Source organism: Rousettus aegyptiacus, unplaced genomic scaffold (assembly GCF_014176215.1).
Source record: "Rousettus aegyptiacus isolate mRouAeg1 unplaced genomic scaffold, mRouAeg1.p scaffold_m13_p_6, whole genome shotgun sequence".
Lineage (NCBI taxonomy): Eukaryota > Metazoa > Chordata > Mammalia > Chiroptera > Pteropodidae > Rousettus > Rousettus aegyptiacus.
The window spans coordinates 23,108,300-23,129,030 of record NW_023416309.1 but is presented as its reverse complement, the minus strand read 5'-3'; the positions used below and the strand labels follow the sequence as shown (position 1 = coordinate 23,129,030).

Here is a 20,731-nt window from a genome sequence, read left to right as displayed (position 1 = left end):
TGGTGTGCATTATGTAAAAGGTGACATGATCTGGACTACCCACTTTAAAAAGGTATGGGAATTATTGAGAACCTCACCGTCTTCTTTCTGCAGTTATTATTATAGTTGTCAACTCCTTTCCATGGAGTTATGGGAAACTTGCCACTCAGAAAATCCCTTTATGGGATCTCATTGGAGGCTCTTCTTCCATCTGGGCTTGGATAAACATCACACCACTTAGAAGTCTAGAAATTGTTAACACATTTTCCCAAAGTCTTTCTCAGATGTGCTTCTGAAGAAAAGGCTGATTTCCATAAGCCCACCAATGCAACCTTTCACTTGATTGCTGGCAGATTGCCCATACCCATATTATAATAAGTCCATTAGGGTAGAGACATTTCTGTTGTTTTCCCAAAGCTGTACTATGTCTAGTGACATAATGGTATTAGCCAGGAGCAAGGAACCAGACCCCTCATTTACACCGTAGTGCTGGAATCTCAGCTGGCAACACCCAAAACAAAGATGAAAGTCATTTAAGTTGCCTTGTTGCTGGGGCACACACAAGCACCTTTAAAGTTTTGAAAGTTTTTTAAAAAGCTATTAACATTACAAACATGATAATGATGGTAGTCCTTAAAAAAAAAATCAAGGAATTTTATAGCTAAACAATTTTATTGGTTATTTTTTTTTCTGGTGAAATAAAAAACACAAACCACCATGGTTAAAGGCCATGATCAGCATCAACCAAATGAACCAGCCACTTGGTTACAGCAGCTGATAACAAACACTAGTGGATATTATTGCTTATACCCCAGGTTCATTTATACATCCATTACATTTTGGCAAGATTACAATCAAATGGGAGCTTTGGTTGTATAAATTCAACTCTGACTACACATCGAAAACTCAACCTTTACCATTTTATGATGGGATATATGCCTATTCTTCCTGAGTCTTCGTCTTGACATTTATTCTCTCATTCTGTCTCCTTTCTCCTTCCATAACAATTTACAATCCTATTGACAAAAAATTAAAGTAGATGCACTTACAATCATCTATCCCTACTCTACTGTCCCCTTCCCTTATCATGAGAGGGTGATGCATTTCTGGGACTCTCCAAACTCTTATCTGGTATGTTTCCACTACCACTAATAAATCTATACCATCTATAATCTGGATAGACTTTCAAATATATATATGATGGTCAACAATGGAGTTTGGACTCAGCTGTTTCTTTTCCAACTTCTGAAAGCTAGAAGAAAAAAAAGAACACAAAAATCCATAGCTTTAAGCATCAGTAAATTCACCTCCCAATAGAATAAGCCCAAGCCCCCACCATACAACCCATGGTAGATGTGGAGCTGCGGCCTTAAAATGCTGTGTATGAATGCTGTAACATTTTAATTTATAGAGAAGCAATAATTGACTGCCTCTTGAGAGCTCCCCTGCTCAATACTTTCTATTTTAACACTGAAAACTCAGAATGACAAAGGGTCAGATCGAACTCACAATAGCACCATTTCCTAGACTCTTGGAATAAGATTCTTGTCTGCACTGGAAAATGCGAGGACCCCAGAAGACCCAGCCTCCAGCTTTGTGCCTTCATAGGCCCCACTGAATTTCAGCAGGGGTGGGTGGTCTGCCTTGGCCTACTTCTGCGGCGACATGGATTTTCCCTGGGAAGAGTTAAAAATATGTGTCTCACAAAGTGAAGTTGGCTGCAAGTGAGAGACCTGAGGAAGCTTGTTTGTGGTGGTGAGATGTGACAAGCCTGCAGACAATGGGACAGAGTTCGGGGACCCTTGTCCTGACCCAACTCCATTCAAGTCAGTAGAGAATCCGCATGCAGAAGCATGGCAAGATCACAGAATACTAAGAGACATAAACCCTAATACAGCAATCCAAACACCAACACTCTTACGGTATCTTTTGTATTCAGGTCCACCAGTGAGTTTGCCCTGAATAATGCTGGGATTTAATAAGCCCTTCTAATGATTATAAAGATTATCCTCTTGAATCTAGACATTTTAAACAACAGAAGATTGGATATCACTATATTTTACATGGCACACATAACCATATAATTACTAGCACTTACACAGCAAATATTGTAAATACACTTTCTTGGAGTTGACTTGGTAATTATACCAGTGTTATTCAGCAGAACAAAGATTAAACACTCTCTAACTTGCACTTTGGGGAATATCATTCCAACCCTTTAGTTCACAACAAAAGGATAACCCTCTAATTATGTAATAATGCTCTGTGGTCATGTGGGCAGAGAATCACAGGGCATCTTCACGGTTAATTTGTGGCCTGTAAAATAAAGTAATACATAGTTTTTTCATTTCAACAAAATACAAGAGACCATATAAAAATATTTTCCAATTTTGAATTTGAAACATGAAAGCTGGATTTTTTCCTTTGTATAAAAAAACCTGAAATAATGGACTAAGGTTTATTAAGCTTTCTAACAAAAAATATACATATAAGTTTAAGGAATGCAGTGAGCATCAGCTTCCCTTTTTATCCAGGCTCATTGATCGTGAGCTTGTGCTTTGATCCCAACAAAGATAAATGCACAAACGTGGAGGAAGATCAGTGCCTGAAACCTGAACTACATCTTATCTCTAATAATAAGACTAATTTTATAGTAGTGCTTTTAAAAGTGGTGTGTTGGATTACTGATTTTTTTTTTTCTTCCTCCTCAGGCAACTGCTGGAGATGAATTCCAGAAGCACCACTTTCGTCTCGAGTGATGTTTATTTAGTGCAATATCTTCCTTCTCTCGTTCCCGTTTCACGCGCTGGTAGTGGTCTTCTTCCTTCAGGTACCACACAGGGGGCCAGCGGTGGCGCTCAAAGTATTCCTGGTTGTCTGGTGAAGAAAAAGGTTGACTGATCTTGTTGTTCATTGATTGCTTCTATGTGCTAGGTTTTGTGTTTAAAGCAAAGCTTCACATATATAATTACCATATATACCCTCTCAACAATCAGATGCGCAGGGACTATGATTAAGACCATTTACTGACTGTGACGCTGAAGTCATGAGAGGTAGAATCACTTGCCCTAAAGTCATATATCTGGGCACAGAGAACCGGAACCCAGGACCACTTGATTTAGAGTATAAGCTTGCCCTGAAGCCTGCCTCCCTAGACAAGGTTGTGCTGACAACCTCAGCATGGTCTGTCTGCAGCATGTTCCCCTGAACCCCACTCCACCCAAACACCAAAGTATGAAGTTCTCCAAAGATAATTCCCAATCGATAATCCCTGCATCATGTCACATAAACGTGACCAGCTAGTCATCGAGACCTCCTGATGAGCTGCTTGCTGCTCATTCCTTCTCAAGGGAAAAGAGAGTAAACATTTCAGAGGTGATGAGATTTGGATGAATGAGGACCCCGCAGTCTCACCTGCAGATTTCGATTTGATTTCCTTGCGGAACTTGGAACAAACACTGTTGTAGTTGGTGCAGATGTGGTGCAAACACCAGGCGGCCAACTGATGGGCATTGTGAAACTGCAGGGAAGTGACCAAAAGTAGGTCAGACTCTATTTTCTAAGTCGGATGGTTCTTATTCCAGCCAAGTACAGCATTTGGCACAACCCTCCCTTATTCCCTGTGATAGGTGCACCAAAAATAATCACTGTATCAGATCAGGAGTTTAAAGTATGCCTTGCCCTTTCCCTCTCCCCCGCCACCTGGCCCTCTAGTGATAAGTGACCGTGGTGGCCTCTGGAAGGCATCAGCCAACAGCAAGCAGAAAGTAGCGATGTCATCTCCGTTTAAGGAAGCCTGGGCAATGCAATACTCCGTGTCACATGTCAGAGCTCAGCTTGCTGGGGCCAAAGATCTGAAAGAGGAGACTGCAGAATGTGTGACTGTCCTATACCTGTCCTTTGGTTACATAAGAAGAGCAGGCAGTGCGGGCAGGGGGGAAAAGATCTGAACACCCCACCCCTCCTTTCTGAGCAGGTGCTCAGGGAGGTGGCACTGAGGTAGCTATGACTGAAAAAGGCCTGATGCTTAAAATCAGCCAACCCCTTTTCTCCCCCAAATTTGGCAAGTCTCCTCCCATCCCTCACTCTTTTTGTCTATACTGTTTCTCAGACATCCATTCTTGCACTTAGTGTTCTTAAAGTTTCTTGGATCAAGAGAAACTCTGAAACCTACAGGCTGATTTCTTCTGCGGCCCACATCGCTCTGGATGGAGGCCAAGAGAAAAGCCGGAGTCCTTGGAAACTCTCTGAAAATCACAACTCCAATGCCATAAATGATTTTGGCTGGTGCTTGCAATTTTTCTTGATATTAGATTTCTTTATGAGAGTGAGATTAGGGTAGTGGTGTACTAGATTTGGCTTGTACTTTCTCAAGAAAGTCAATTGTGCATATTTCTCCCCTACTCTGAGTTCAGAGACTTCATGTTAAAATTGGCCAGGTGGAAAATTTATACCATGGGCATTACAGAATGCAACAGATCAGGGGTCCACCTGTCCCTAAGCTCATTGTTAAATACTTACCAGTACACTACTGTGTTAGGATCTAATGAATGAGCTAAGATATATGGGAGAATCCAGTCTAAACTCTTTCTCCCAAGGCCTGTCAGCACTTAGTAGTAATATTATTTCCTTGCAGATGTATGTGTGGACAGGGTGGGGGAGGGATAGGGCTGGAACACAGAGCAAACAAACAGACACAACTGCAAATGATTACCTCAAGAAGACTGGTCCTATATAAAATTCTGGGTCATTTCATCTTCTCTAGTATGACTACTTACTGGAGAGAACACAAGTCACAAATTGTCCCCGAGCCTTTTTCAAAAGACCCCAAATTCCAAGTGTGGACAACTAATTTTGATGGGGGCTTGCTGATCCTATGCAATTGATGTCTGCTCATAGTCCCATTAGGCCCCACATCTCACTGAAGCTCTCTTGGGGTTTAACCTCTCTTAGGCTGTTTTTCACATTGGATTTTACTAATTGGCGCCTGTGTCTATTTCTCTCACTTGCCTATAATTGCCCCAGGGGCAGAGAATCTACTGTTTGAATCTGCATGCCCTTTTGTCTAGGGTAGTGCTTGATACATGGAGAGAAAATAACAAATACTGATTGAATGTTAAGTCAGACTGAACAGGTTGTTGTAAAATCCTAGTCTAACTTTTCCCTTTTGAATCTGAGCCATCTCCTATGGCCAAAGTTAGAATGGCCTGATTTACACCTGCTGTGTGCCTCTCTCCCTGAAAGCACCTCCTCTCCCTTGATTGAGAAATACTGATTTAACTTGCCTAATGTAAGACTTAGTAAACTACTGCCCTAACTGAGAGAGGGAACAAAGAAAGCCAAAACCAACAGTCAAAGACTGAAGAATTTATTCTTAGTTTCTTCAGAGTGTAATCTCATTGTCAACAAGTCTACGCCAGCGACTGGATAATCCCACATAGCTGCCTTGCACTGTGAGAGGGCTTCCACTCTTCAGTGCTCTTTCTTGAACATTCTCTCTCATTTGATTCTCAAAATAATCTATAAGGTTGATAGGGTATGAACTACCATTCCTATTTCTTATGGATGAGGAAACTGAGGCAGAGTTTAGCTTTGCACCTCAAATAAATTGTTCAGTTACAAAGCTGAAGCTGGATTTCAGACCCTCTGTAGAAGAGTGCAAGTGTGTATTGGGATTAGAGAATCACAATATCAATATTAACCAATACTGTTTCTAGAAAACCCCAGGAGAGCTTCAGTGAGATGTGGGGCCTAATGGGACTTCATGGAATTCTAGAGACTCTGATATTGGCCAATACATGTCCAGGAATTTAAAAAAGGAGAGTCAAAACCTTTCCCTAGCAAGCCCAGAGTTGTTCTCCCACATGCGAAGCTGGTGCCTCAGGGGACAATGGGGCTGGTGTGGGGGTGAGGTCCTTGTTGTTTTTTCAAATGAAGCCCAGCAGGGTGAATGGTGCATGAAATGTAAAACTCTCAGATCTTCTGAGTGTACACGGGGGGGCCTCTGTGACTCAGTGGTGACATCTTTATTTAGACAGATGCAACAGTGGAATGTTTTATCAGCATTAAATGAACTGGATGAACACACTTAAAAGGTAAAAAGCAAATTGTTACAAACCTGGGCCAACTCCAAATACGAGAGCACTTCCCCATCAATGCCCACGCCACTCACAGCAGCCTTGGTCAGCTCCTGAACAGCATGCTGCTCTGTGGAAGAGAGGGAACAGGAGCAAGTTAAATCATTTTCTGTAAGCCAGACAACTTGCCTGGAGGGTCTAGGCTGGGGCCACTTACGAGTGGAGAAAGTATGGGACACAGCTCTTCAATTCAGCCATCTGAACTGAATCTAAGTCCTTTCAGTACATAAGAGTTTTGGTCTCCAGTCAGTGCAATGATGACTCTGGGTCGCTTGTTAGCACTTCTGAAATAGCCAGCGTCCTCCAGACCTTTACTGTCCAGTATGGTAACTACTGGCCATGTGACATTACTTAAACTTAAATTAATTTAAGCTAAGCTAAAATAAAATAAAATAAATAAAATAAAATAAAGTAAAATAAAATAAAGTAAAATAAAATAAAATAAAATAAAAAATTCAGGTCCTTAGCCACACTAGCAACTTTTAAGTACTCAATAGCCACATGTGTATTGGATGAGGCAGACACAGGATGTTCCCATCATTGCAGAAAACTCTATTGGACAGTGCAGCTCTAGACAGTCCAGCACCTTCTTAGAATCCTCTCAACTCTCTAGTACCTTCCTATTTGACAATTTCCCCCCACACCTCACTGTAGATATCAATACTCTGATAGTGGAGAGACTGAGTAAAAGAAATGAATCTATATGGGGAATTAAAAATGTGAATGCATGTGTATGTCTCAACAGCTGCAGATGGGCACCGTATTGTTCAACCTCTTAAATTCTAATAAGTGGGGAGACTTAGCCAGAAGGAACAAAAATCCAGTTGGGAGAGCCATTTCTGCTTGGAGTCTGTGACCAAAGGTTCTAAGCTGAATTTAAATTGGGGTTCTGAGACTGAGCTGTCTTGTCTCTGTATGAGCCGTCACCTGCCTCAAAGATTCACATGCATGGGTAGTCTAGACCCTGCATTTCTAGCTCCTTGATGTTGCTGTATTCTTATTATTTTATTTTGTTTTATTTTATTATTTAAATCTCTATCATTGCATCTCCTTTTCTAATCTAATATATTGTCCAAATCATGCTTACTTCCTGCTCTGGCTCTACCTACTTGTTAGTCGACATGTCTCTGTCTAGTCAATAAGGTATCTAGATTTGAATAGTTTCTCTGGCATACTCTTCTTCAGTTGGATTGACAAAGAGCTGTTTAGAATTAAATTTCCCAGAGAAGTCATTGGGCTTTTTAATTTTAGGTAACTGCAATATTTCTCGATATTCATTCAACACTTTGGCCTGCAAAACATTTTCACCCCAGAAACCTGATTCTTAAACATGCTATACTTAGACTGCACAGTATACACCAAACACTATCAATGACTAAAGGACTTGTCTTAGGCAACCATATTTTAAATATTTATAACAGTCACAGCAGCATTTAATAATGAAAGTGAACATACAGAGAAGTCTGCAGTCTCTGCGAAGTTTCGTCGGTCAGTCTCTTTGGTGGAGAAATCAGTCTGCTGTCATCACCATACTTACCATTTAAGCAAAAACTAAGCAGTCAAATGGTTTGGAACTGATACTTCTGAAAAAAGGAATCACTCACCGCGGCCTCCTGGAGTTACTATTTAAAAAGCAGTGTATACTCATTTCGATCTATATCTTCAGGTGTATTGGTTAAAAACAGCTTTTTTTTTAAAAAAAAAAAAAAACATCACATAGCATGCTTCAACTACGTCTTGCTATCTAATTGGGGAAGGAGAAGGTTAGGGGAGGATTTTGATCTCCTGTTGGTGGAATGTAGTAGAAACCTGGAGAAATAAATCTTTTTTTTTTTTTTTTTTTCCCTAGAGACATTGCCAGAGTCAAGCACAGATATGACTAGTTGGTTTGTTTATACATTCATTTTCATTCATTTAATGATTCAACAAATATTTGTTGGAAACCTGATATGTATGCTCAGGCACTTTTCTGTGTGCAGAGGATAGGCCTGTGAACAAAACAGGCACTATCTCTGCTTTCATAGTTAATGGGAATCAACTAAATGTAGCGATAAACAAGCAGATAGCTAACTGACACCAATGGTGAACGAAGCTGAAGGTTTAAATTTAAGAAAAAGGTATTAGAATGCATATATCCTATTTAGACCTGCTTCAGCTTACCAACTGAACAAATCTAGAAATAAGATTTTGTGAAGCTAAGCTGTCTTCCTTTTTTTTTTCTTTCTCCTAAAATGATCTTGACAATGTCAGAACATTTTCTAAAATAGCTTAAAGAAAACCACTTATGTAATGCTGACTAGGTGCCAGACACTGTTCTAGGACTATATATATCGTCTCTATATCTATCTCACATACACACACACATATACATATACATATATTTTATATATATATAATATATATCTTAACTCTTTAATCTTCATATGGTAGAATAATATTATCCCCATTTTAAAGAGAGTGAAAGCTGAGACACAGAGTGGTTAAGTATGAAGTCATTGTTAGTAAATGGGGGAGTCAAAAATCTCAACCAGAGCAATCTACGTAGGCCATGTTCTTAACTACTGCCTACTACTACCTCCTTTTAAAAGATCGTGTCCGAACACACATAATGGGGATAACACAGACACAATACTTTTACTTCAAATTCCATGGTCCACAAATGAGGTAGAGCGCAGAGAGCACGGGCCTGGAGGGCAGGGGCCATGCGTTAGCCGTCTTTATATTTGTATTACCGAACAGGGCCTACCACAAAGAAGGTGCTTAAGAAATATCTGTTGAATTGAATTGGGCCATCTGATACATCTGACCAGTTCACATCATCCTGTATAAAACAGTCCTATAGTGGGTGGCAAAAAATGATTTTTAGTCCCTGGAAATCTTATTTTTGTTTAAATGTAATTTTGATAAACATGACAGTCAGACACTGCATGGCCCCGAGTCATCAGTCTTACCTGCAAGTGCAACCAAGTGTGGCAGGCAAAATCTGTTTGCCAAGGCAATTAATTCCAGTGGGTCCAGGTCCAAGTTAGGTGACAACTGCTTGGTATAGAGATAATCCAAAACCGCCTGCATTGACATCTTGTTTATGTTTGGGAGGTACACCTGAAATGTTATTTGAAAAGCTAAGTTCTGACGAAGAAAGCAGCGAGCACATTTTCAGGCTATACTGCTTATGAATATCCCAACTTATGATTTGATATCGACGAGTCTGGAACAACTGTTTTGACGCGGTATATGGAAGTCATTCACTATTTACGGCTTTAAACATAACAGTTTGATTTGTAGATGACAAAAGAGTGGGGCTGCCTGATAAAGCCTGATTTGGAATTTTTAAATGACTATTTGGACTTATAAATCAGACGAATGGGCTGTAAATGTATGACGACATTATGGGCCCTCCTTGCCAACTACCTTATAATACTCTACTGTGGGGAAAGAAATTTCAACATGACAGGTGTAGAGGGGAGAGGCAAACCACACTGTTGCTGACACATGATAGAGCCCAGCTCTCTAGATGTCAAAACAGAGGATATTCAACCACCCCAGTTGCCACAGTGACTGGCTTGATCCCAACATTCTATCAATGTATGCTAATATGATATACACAGTTAATTATTTTTCCTGTGGTATAAAACCACATAGATTCGGAACTACTGGAACATTATCAGGTATTGGTAGATAGAGAGAATCCAGAGAAATCCTTGCCTGGAACTTCTGGGAGAATAGTTGGTTAGGTATGGTGAACTCTCCCTGTAGGATTCCCCTAATCTTCCCCCTTGAGTTGTCCTTATAAATACATGCTGGAGTTTTCTAGAGAGCCCGGAAGTTCTGGATGGCTGGGCATGGATCAATGGGGATGTAAACCATACAGCAGCTACTCTTCATTGTAGGTCTCTAACTCCATGAAGTGGGCCCTGGTGTAGTACAGAAAGGTGCCACTGGTGTTTACTATTGGAATGATAATGATTACAAAAATTAACCTTAGTTGAAGACCTCCTATGCACAGGATACTGTGCTAAGCTTTCCACATGCATTATCTAATTTGATCCTAGGAAGAAGAGATGAGTGTTTTTACCATTTAACAGATAAGGAAGTTGAGTTTCAGGGAGGTTAAGTTTCATATCCAAGGTCACAGAGCGAGTAAGTGACTGGGATTGGAACCCAGGGAGTATAATTCTAAACTCTATGTTCAGAACATCTGTGTAGCATTGAAAATCCTTTGTGGCAATGTTTAGGTTATAGTACAATAAAGCACCATATTTCATTAACGGTTTTTAAGAACTCGATTTCTAAGTTTAAAAGGATGAGTAGTTATAAACTTAATTCTGATACTTAATAAACCACTATACAGCATATAAAGATATGCATCTATAATTATATATGATTACATCTATATTATAAGTCTAAATTCAAAAGGCAGAGGTAGGTATGAACTCCTCCTGCCACCCTCCCCTCGTCCCCCCTCCCCTCACCCCCTCCCCCACCCTACAGCATCTGGTCTTCCTAAGTGGTCTCCCATCCAAGTACTAACCAAGCCTGACCCCGCTTAGCTTCTGAGATCAGACAAGATCAGGTATGTTCAGAATGGCATGGCCGTAGACTTAAACTTCTTAATTCTGATACTTAATAAATTGCTACACAGCATATAAAGATATGCATCTGTAGTTACATATGATTACATATCTATATTATACGACTAATCTCTCTCTCTCAATACACACACACACACATTCGTACATTACATACAGAGCTCATGGCCAATGCATTCTAATGGTGTGGTTCCAGAATTGTTTAAGTTGTAGGAACCTTCTATATTATTATCCTGAATAGCCAGCTGTCAGCCACCAGGTAGGACATATCCTTTCAAAAGGGCTTGGCCTTGATATAACAAAGGAAAGGCCCAGAAAAATTCCTAGAAATATTAAGAAAATTATCCCCCTCCTTCAATTAGAGTCAGTAAAAACAATTATAATTTTGTAAATAGGGTGCATGGATTATTATTATCAATGATTTGACAAGTGTGACCATTTGAAGTTTCTAGCACAAACTCTGCAATAGAATTTGGCAAGCAGAAATTACTACCAATGTTATTTTGAAATAATAAAGCCACTGTGTGGTAGTTAATTGCTATTGCAGTGAATCTAATACTGATAGTACTTATGTGTGTGCTTACCTACATCTATGTTTATGTACACATGCATTTATCTTATAGAGACATGCATGTAAACTTGATTCTGTGTGTATAAGCGCATGGTAAAATTCCATTTCTCTAGAATGGTGTTTGGATCAGTACAATTTTCTAGATAATTGAAGGTTAATTAAGTTGTGAAACTTTAAAATTTGAATAATTCTGATAGTGAAAGTACAGTGTATATTTTACAAAGTGCTAAGTGCTATGAAGTGTTAGTATGAAAAGTCCCAGAGCTTCTTGTGAACACCTGCTCTCTTAGAAATGAGAATGTCTGCTGTTTCTGAAAATAAGTGCTTATAGGACAGGACAAGAGGCTGGGATAGGCCCAAGGATGTCACTAAAATGTTGTGTGACATTTGAAAAATCATTCACCCTCTATGACTCTCAGTTTCCTCATCTGTTACATGGGAGGAGTTTGGAATAGATGCTATCTAAAACTTTTTTTTCTTTACTGAGATCATGGATTTCGACAACATTCAGATTACCTTAGCAGTTTTTGGTTAGAGTGTGTTCTAAGTCATGGCAAAATGACATCCTAAATTAAAAAGAAATTATTTCTTGCAGCAGGAGATGATAGATTCCAGCAAGCAGCCCTGCCCCTATACTGTCAATGTCTTTGGACTGTTTTGACATTTGTGACCTGCTGCTCCCTTCTTGCTAATGATGCCAATATATTTTTTGAAGCGATGGCTTTTTGGCAAATAATGTTAGGCACCTATAGAAGTAACCAGAAAATAAGAATAAACTAAAAACACTTTCAGAGCACACATTTTTTTCTCATGGCTGATTTTTTTTTTAAAAGCCTATTTCTGTGATTTCAACATTTATAATTAACTGTGTAACTATGGAGAAATAATTTTATAGAACTTTTAAAAAACATTATAAAATAAAGCTATATAAGAAATAGAATTAAGAATTTTGCATCATATTTGCTGGATGTAACTAAAAAAAAAAAAGAGTAATAAAAGAGGATATAATGCTACCTAAACAACATCCCATATTACAGTTTACTTGGTTTAAAATTTTAATTGCAAAAATCAGCTCAGACTATTAGACTTATAATTAGAGATGGTTTCCCAGAGAATGAGAAAATATTCTAGACCCAGAGCATTGCTTACTACAACCCGGGCATGCATTTTTAATGAACCACTTGCTGAGTACCTCTGGGGAGAGAATTATGCTTACTGCTATATTAAAAGTAATGAGAAACACATAAGTAAAATAGTGTCTTCTTAAATATTAAATGACAAAAAAAAGTTAAAGTAACGTCAATTGGCATATTTTATTCTTTTCTGGATATGCATGTGAATTTTATTAATGCAAAAATAAAATAGGCTGAATTTTGTGAGGGAAGTCAGATTTTCACAAGCCAAAACAGATAGAAAGGACACATCCCAAATGCAAATATGGGCCTAAATCAACCCTGGAGCATTTATTGAGCCGTTGACTGCTTTTTCCTACCCCCATAATCACCTCTATCATACTCTGCAAGTTTGGGAAGGGAATCGGGGGCTTTAAATTAGAGCTTTCAGGGGGAAAAAAGTCTTTAACTCCTCATTAGAAAGAATTGAACAAGAATCCTCTAGGAGAATAGTTGCTAACACCTTAAGCATTTGTATGTTCTAGGCACCAAATGTGATGATTTACACATGTACTCTGATGCCTTACCTGCCCTTTGAAGAAGGTTCTCTTGTTATCCCCACTTTATAGATGAGGACATAGGTTTAGAGAGAGCCAGTTGCTTGCCCAAGGTCAAGATAAGACTAGAGTTCAAAACTACATAACTATTATAAGCTATACTGGAAAGAAAGAGAAGAAGCAGGAAAGGGCAGGAATGTCAACCATTCATGGCATTCTTCATATATTAGCTAGAGGAATTTTGGCACAGACCTTCGGTTGCCTGCTTCTATAGTCTTTCTTTTATGAGCTGGGTTGAATCTGTACTTACCTATTATTAGCTATTATTAGCCTTAGCCACAGCTTTAAATGGTGAGTGATCTTGTCTTTCTAGCGGGGAGTCCTCAACAGGTAGCCACCTCCAGGAGAGGCTACTAATCAACTGAATATGAGTGCATTCACATCGCTGCCAAGTTTTTGTTTTGGTCATGTCTCCTGCACATTTTAATCTGGAGACAATTACAGTCCATTCTGGGAAGGGATAAAGGAGATTAGCATTTGTGAGGTCAGCTCTGACAGTATCCCTTTGTGCTTGGGTTCCTGACCTTGATCAACTTCTCTCTGCAGGGTTAATCACAGGCTCTCTGCAGCACTTATCAGCACACCTTTCGGTGGGCTAGAAAAATAAGGGAAGCAAGCCTTTGGGCTCTTTATCTCTGGAGATTATTGAAGTCCCTGAAATGCCATTTAAATGAAGTTTCATTCATTAGTAGTTTTCTCACATTATTTTGGAAGTAAGAGGCAAAGAATATCATCAACACTGCTGACATCAAAATAAGGCTAGTGACAGCTACCATTTATGTTAATGTTTATGAGGTACTTTGCAAGTATTGACTCTTACACTTCACAACCACACAATGGGCTGTTATCATGTTTTCCAGATGGGGACATCAAATCTCAGAAAAGTTGTCACTTGCCCAAGGCCACACAGATTGTACATGGAGGAGCTGGGATTTGAGTCCCACAGTCCTTTCCTTGGGTGGCCTTAATGAGCTATAGATAACAACTCAGTAACCACTCTCTGAAACACCTCTGATGGCATAGGAAAGACTTTATTTAGTTAGAAGTGAGAACCTCTTGATTTATAAAGGCTGGTAGAAACACCAGAATTGGTCATCAGGATAATTCCAATATCTTTGTCCCAAATAAAAGACAGCCTTTTGCTGGGAGTTGGTTTAGGAGCAGCTGCGTTTGTTCTGGAAGCAAGAGGGTGGCCTAGTGACCTCTTCAGCCCCTGCCATTCCTGGCTTGTGATTCTAAAATTCTGTTTCTCTACTTGGGGATGCAAATGCAGGCTTCTGGGTCACAATGGGAGTGCTCAGATTTCTGGTATGAGTGACCCTTTCGAAAAGTTAGCCATTGTTTTCTGTATTTCTTTTAAAAGTTTGGAGAGGTGCTGAGATGAGCAAAACAAGTCTCTTAGGACAATAAACCTGATGGGGTGTCCCCATGTTCCTTTTTTTTTTTTTTAAAGATGGTCAAAAAACACTTGCAAAACAACAAAAATGCTTGCTTACCTCTATACTAAGTTATACATGCTTGAGTAGAATTTTTCTTACTTTTCCAACAGAGTTTGTAAAAAGATGAAGCTAGGGGGTGTCCAAGATACAGCTTGCTCTGCTCTAAGAATATCCCGTTTTTGGACACGAGTAATCCAGAGGCTTCCACGAGACCTAAGCTCTTTGAGAGGCATGTTCAGAGGAGTAACCATTTAACCATTTGCTCCATTACTGTTTCTCTACCATTAATGAATCCTCAGAGAAGGCAAATCAGGGCAGAGCTCGAGGGGACCTCAAAGGTAATCTAGTGCATTCCTAATCTTGCAGATGAGGAGACTGAGGTACAAGGACGTGGCTCATCTGATTAGGGCCAGCGCTGAGCCTAGGATGTAAATGACTAAAGAAACATTTCACTCTCTTGAATTTCTAGAAGACAGGCTCTGCCCTCTCATATATGCTTTTGATAGTATCTTGTCTGGTGACATTTGTTAAAAAGTATAGCTGATCATGTTTTTAGGTAGCAGGAGAGCTGTGGGATGGAAGTATACACTACATGTAAAGTGCTTAGGTGCTCACACATAACAGGTGAATAATAAACGATGGTTCCTTATAAATGCAGAATTAAGAAGAGGGTGACCAGACACTCAAGCACTGCCTAAGGAACTATTTCATGGAAGTAGTTAAAACATTAGAGCCATCTGGCTAGTAAAATGCTTTATACAAATACACACGCACATTCATAAAGATACCACTTAGGCTTTTTAGAAAGCACGTACCTCACTGTTGGTGCTTTCCACAAATGACCCCCCGAACATGGCAGCCATCCACTTGCAGCTACAGATCAGCAGCGGTTTGTGGGCACTGATGGCTCCATCATCCAATTTAAATGTCACATCTGCCCAAGGATTGAGAAAACACCACCATGAGCCAGCCTTGCTGAGATTTCATCCATGTTCATCAATTTACATCTCTTGTACTTTTTCTACTATATCTTTACTTACTGATTTTGGGTCAGCTCTCACCTGTGGCACATCCAAGGATTAAGGAGTAAGCATTTGAAATTACACACAGGGTCGCAACACCAATTCTCTGAACCATAAAGTAACATAAAGGAAAGGAATAATTTTTTTCCTCCCTTTTATAAACAATTTCAAATTTACAGAACAGGAGAAAGAATACTACAATGATAACTCATTTATCACATTGTTAATATGTTACCATGTTTGCTTTAGCTATATGTGTATATATACATTTTTATATATGTGTAGACTTTTTTTAACAGATAACATTATACTTCATTCCTAACTATTAAAAGTTTTCTAAAAATAAGAACCTGTTCCTAGATAACCATACCATTATTGCTCCTAAGAATATTAACAATAATTCCATAATATCATTTACTACCTAATTCATTTTTAAAAATTTCTAATTATCCCTAAACTGTATTTTATAGCCATTTTTTTCCTTAAACATAATTCAATTGAGGCTTCTACACTGTATTTGGTCATTATGCTTCTATAGTAAGGAGAGGGTGATTCCATCAACTTAAGGTCCACTGTTTAATTTGCTTTAGGTTTGGAACTTTTTTCATTAACTTTCAAAACTGCTTCTACACCATTATGGTCAATGTTTAGAGTAAATATTATTTATAAGCTTTAAAATTTGTGAACAGACTCAGTAACCACTTACTAAATGTACATTACCATGAGAAGCATTTTGAAAGATAAAGATAAAAATAGAAGTATCCATATAAACAGAAGTCAGGAAGCCAAATTTTTATAATCACACACACATCTATACCCAAAGGACAACTTTAGAATGAAAATAGTATAAGTGTGTAAAGTACAAGCATGAGTCTGTACCCCATCTTGGATACAGCCCACCAGTGTGTTCAAGCAATTATATAAGGATGCTGTGGGCAACTTCTGGCATAGTTATGAAAGATAAAGAATAAACAAGAAAAATATAGAAAGGCGTGTGAGAACAGAAAAGGAGAGAGGGTAGGAAGAGATAAAGCACCCCTAAAGGGAAGATAGAGAGTCACCAAAATTGCCTCAAGGATTTTAGCGGTGTCAGGACCTGAGGTCACTGATTTTTGTCATGGGTAAGTGCTGAAAGGTCAGCAGAGTACAGACATGGTCAGGGAAGGGATCCTGAAGGGGAATTGTAAGCATCTAGCTGACTGGCTCAGGCTCAGAGCTAACCTGACCTGCCCTTGGAAGCATTGTGATACCATGGCACTTTAGGGAACAGCATGGGTTCAAATCCTGACCCTACCATTTACTACTTGTGTAACCGTGGACAAGTTACCTAACCTCTCTGTCCCTCAGTTTCCCTATCTATAAAACAGATAATATTTAGCCCTTAAGTCTGATGGGAATTAAATAATTACATGTAACTTAGGTACATGGGAAAAATAAGTACTTATACGTATTAGTGGCAGTTATCCTTTCCCCTGCTCATGCCTGGCTCATGTTTGATACAACACTACAAAATGTATCCAGGACTTGGCCACTGGATCCGCTCACCTGAGAACGTCCCCTTGCTGAGGCACTCTTTTATCCGATTGGCCTTCCTAACGTGAAATGCTTTCGTGATCTCCTGGTTCATGAAGGCTTCTTTGTTCATGATGTTTTCCACCATCATCCTCAAATCGAACATCTCCAGGATCTCTGCGATCTGAGCCAGGCCCACCAAATCCTTTTCCTTTTCATCCAGTTGCCCCGTATAGAGAAATTGCAGCAGGGTCCGGAAAGGGCCTGGCTGGACCGATGCATCCATTCTGACCACAGTCATGGGGCCCATACGCTTTGAGACAGGATTGACCTGCATTTCCTTGTGCATGTCAATGAAGCCCTTACTCCATCCTGACAAAGTCTGAATCCCTGGATCCAAGCCCTCGGCTTCCAGCTCCAGAGTCTCCTTCTGGGATGGGTTCTGGCTCAAGGACTCCCACCCATCGGCCTGAGGCATCCTTGGGGTGCCCCCCTCCCTTTCCTCTTCTGAGTCAACGCTCAGTGCCTGTCCCTGGAAATCCCTGCTTTGCCTCTCCTTCTCACAAGCTCCTTCGTTCCAATTTGGGGTTTCTTCACATTCCATTAAAAAAAGATCATAAAATTTAGAAGAGGAGGTAGCGAGGTAAATTCGGTGTGCAAAGATGTGCTCCTGGTCCTGAAGGACAAACAGGACGTCGGCGCACAGAGGACTGTCCAGTAAACAGGCAGCTTCATTCGTCCCCGAGGAAGGACACTCTGGAACTTTGATGACCGGCGGAGGGGCTTTTGGAGGTAGGAATGGTGCCTGAAGTAAAGGTTTCTGAACTTTCTTTAAGTGGGATTTCCAGAACTGCAGGTGCCGGCGGGAAATTAATGCTGCTCGGATCGCATTGTCAAACACATCCTTGATTCCAAACTGGTCGAATACGCTCGTTTCATAGTATGGTATGCCAAGTTCCTTTGCAACCTCTCGGCCTTTTTCAGGGGGCAGAATATCCCCTCTCTTTATGGGCCTGAAATTAATATTTAAAAAGTTATTATTGGCCTTATTTTAGGAAAAAAGTGGCAATCGAGGTCTATCTAAGCACCTAATTAAATTATACATTTAAAATCCTATTCAGGCTTTTAATAAGGCTCTTGAACAATCTACCAACCTCAAATCTTTCAAATATAAAGGACTTAATGACTGCAGGGGGAAAAAATGCCTTCAATAGTAACCACAGGTATCAGCCATTTACTAGCTATTTGATCCTGGGCAAGTTACTTAACCTCTTTAAGCCCCGGTTCTCCCATCTATTAAAGAGGAATAGCAATAATGAGTACCTACATCTTAACCATTGAGAGGTTTAAATGAAATAATATGCTTAGCATAGTACCTAGCCCATTATGCTTCACAAATGTTAGCTGTTATAGTTAACGACACCCTCATCTTCATCATCATCATCTTATACTTAAATTTTGCTTTATAGCTTTAAAATGAATCCATATTCAGTTTCTCATTTGAACCTCACAGTAACCCTATTGGTATTATTTTCATTCAACATTCTGAAGAAACTGAGGAAGAGTTTAAAGCAGGGGTCCCCAACCTTTTTGGCATCAGGGATCAGTGTTCCTATAAGAGTCTAAATGCCTGATAATCTGAGATGGAGGTGAGGCGGTGATGCTAGCGCTGGGGAGTGGCTGCAATACAGGTGAAGCTTCACTTGCTGGCTGGCCACTCACCTCCTGCTGGGTGGTCTGGTTCTTAACAGGCCACAGACCAGTACCAGTTCATGGCCCAAGGGTTGGGGACCCCTGGTTTAAAGGGTTTGCCTAAGGTCACATTTGCAAGTTGCTGAGAAACCTCTACTAAGCGATTAGACTCTAAAACTTCTTAGTTTTAGACTAGTCAAATGGTACACATGCAACAGCTTGTTAAATCTTCTCTATTAGATTTGTGAATCTTCTTTCACATCATCCCCCTTCTCTTTCACTTTCTTAAGTCAAGACCTTATCATCTTTTGTTTGGACTAGTGCATTAGCCTCTTTACTGGTCTTTCTTTAGGCTTTCCACATTATTGCCTACAGTTCTCACTGCTGCATGAAAACTCCTTACATAACACAAGTGTGACTTAGCTGCTATTCTTACCAAAAAAAAAAAAAAAAAAGTCCTCTGGTTCCACAAAACTCATGGAATAAAGTCTACATCCTTTAGGCTGGCACACAAGGCCGATTTACAATCTAATCAAACCCAGGGAGGCCAAACATTTGGAAGCAGTATAAGCAGAATTGTGCGGTGATTAAAAAACAATCATGGTAAAGACACAGATGAATTCTGGAACATAGGCAAGATGTGATCTGTTGTTCACCCTCTTCACAAATGCATACTTGATTCTGAGACATATTCTCAGGAACTGATCTTTCTAAACAAATATTTGGTTTTCATGACCAAAGGTAATGTGTGTGACATGTACTGGTTTTATGAGAAATAAGATAATACTGGGTAGAATTTAGATTTGAAGACCTGGATTGAAAACAGGAAAATCTAGGGTTTTAAAAAGGCAGAAGGAAAATATAGAGAAGAAGGTTTAACTTCCAGGTTTGCTCCTGTGGGCATTTTGTGCTTCTTGTTTCTGAGACTGACTTGAAAAATACCACCTCTTTATGAAACAAAGTACCATTTACTTGTGCTGTAAGAGCATAAAAGTTGTGTCCATATGAAATTTTGTAACAAGCCAATAGCAAACAATGAAGGAAAGTATTAAGATTAGTATTTTGGAAAAAGCTATGCTCTCCAGTAAAAAAAAAAAAAAAAAAAAAAAAAAAAAAAGCACTTAAACATGTAACATATATATAAAATTATTTTTATAAAGGGAATATTGAGGGAGTATAGGTTTTTTAAAAAGTCTTATTTGTCCCCCTGTCCCCCTTTGGTTTCTGCAAATTATACAGGGTGAAAAAAAAAATCATCTTTGGAGTTGATTTTTAAACTTGTGACACTTTAAAAATATAACCACTAGAGACATTTAAAAAAAGCAGAGTAGTTGTTTGGCAACTATAGGTCCATATGATATTAAAAATCTAGACACTGTAATCTTGGGAATGAAATACTCTCAGACATTGGATTAATGAAACTGAGAAGATTAAAAACAGTTGGATTTGTGTATTTGTATGAACCTAATGTTCCTGGGACCAAATATTATGACAGACTGCTCTAAATACTAACTTTATTATTATAATCATAACTTCAAGAATGACATTAGGAGTAGCTAACATTTTATCTAATACTTTACACATTTCAAAGTAGTTTTCCACACACGACGTCATAATTAGAGAATTCACTTCAAGTACTAGGTGACCATTTAGAAAAATGAATTTCTACCTAAGAGGTGATGGTGACCGTGAGAAGGGTTCAGGACATACCCTCTCATGATGAATAAGCTAATTGAAAGTGTATGGTTGGCTGATGGGGTCCCAGTACCACTACAGAACAGAACCCTAGGCTCTAGAGACATCAGCTACCTCTAAATTTTAATTTGGCCAGCGCAGAAAAAAAACACTGAGTCCCTTGGCTTACCTTGCTAAAGGGCGTCTGGCTCGATTAACAGCTTCAAGATCAGCATAACGGAGATCTAGCTGGCAGCCAACCAGGACAACAGGCGTACGAGGGCAAAAGTGCTTTATTTCCTGATACCACATGGTTTTCACGTGATTTAGGGAATTGGGATTAGCGATCGAAAAACAGAGGACCACAACATCAGACCTAAAAGGAAA

At 39.4% G+C, this 20,731-nt stretch overlaps 1 protein-coding gene and 1 pseudogene across 6 annotated transcripts in view; both read right to left on the bottom strand.

Moving 5' to 3' along the window:
- Positions 1–626: 626 nt before the first annotated feature.
- Positions 627–20,731, bottom strand: part of RHOBTB1 (Rho related BTB domain containing 1) — a 109,189-nt gene continuing 89,084 nt past the window's right edge. For all 6 annotated transcript variants that reach the window (XM_016127631.2, XM_016127630.2, XM_016127634.2 and 3 more), the window contains 7 exons: positions 20,535–20,720; positions 17,012–17,991; positions 15,260–15,378; positions 9,068–9,218; positions 6,098–6,186; positions 3,394–3,499; positions 627–2,856 (listed from right to left, as the gene is read on the bottom strand). In XM_016127631.2, coding sequence (XP_015983117.1) covers positions 2,687–2,856; positions 3,394–3,499; positions 6,098–6,186; positions 9,068–9,218; positions 15,260–15,378; positions 17,012–17,991; positions 20,535–20,720 — 1,801 coding nt within the window. In that variant the 3' untranslated portion in view covers positions 627–2,686. The remainder of the gene's footprint in view (positions 2,857–3,393; positions 3,500–6,097; positions 6,187–9,067; positions 9,219–15,259; positions 15,379–17,011; positions 17,992–20,534; positions 20,721–20,731) is intronic.
- On the bottom strand, positions 10,599–10,717 carry LOC118604730 (annotated as a pseudogene).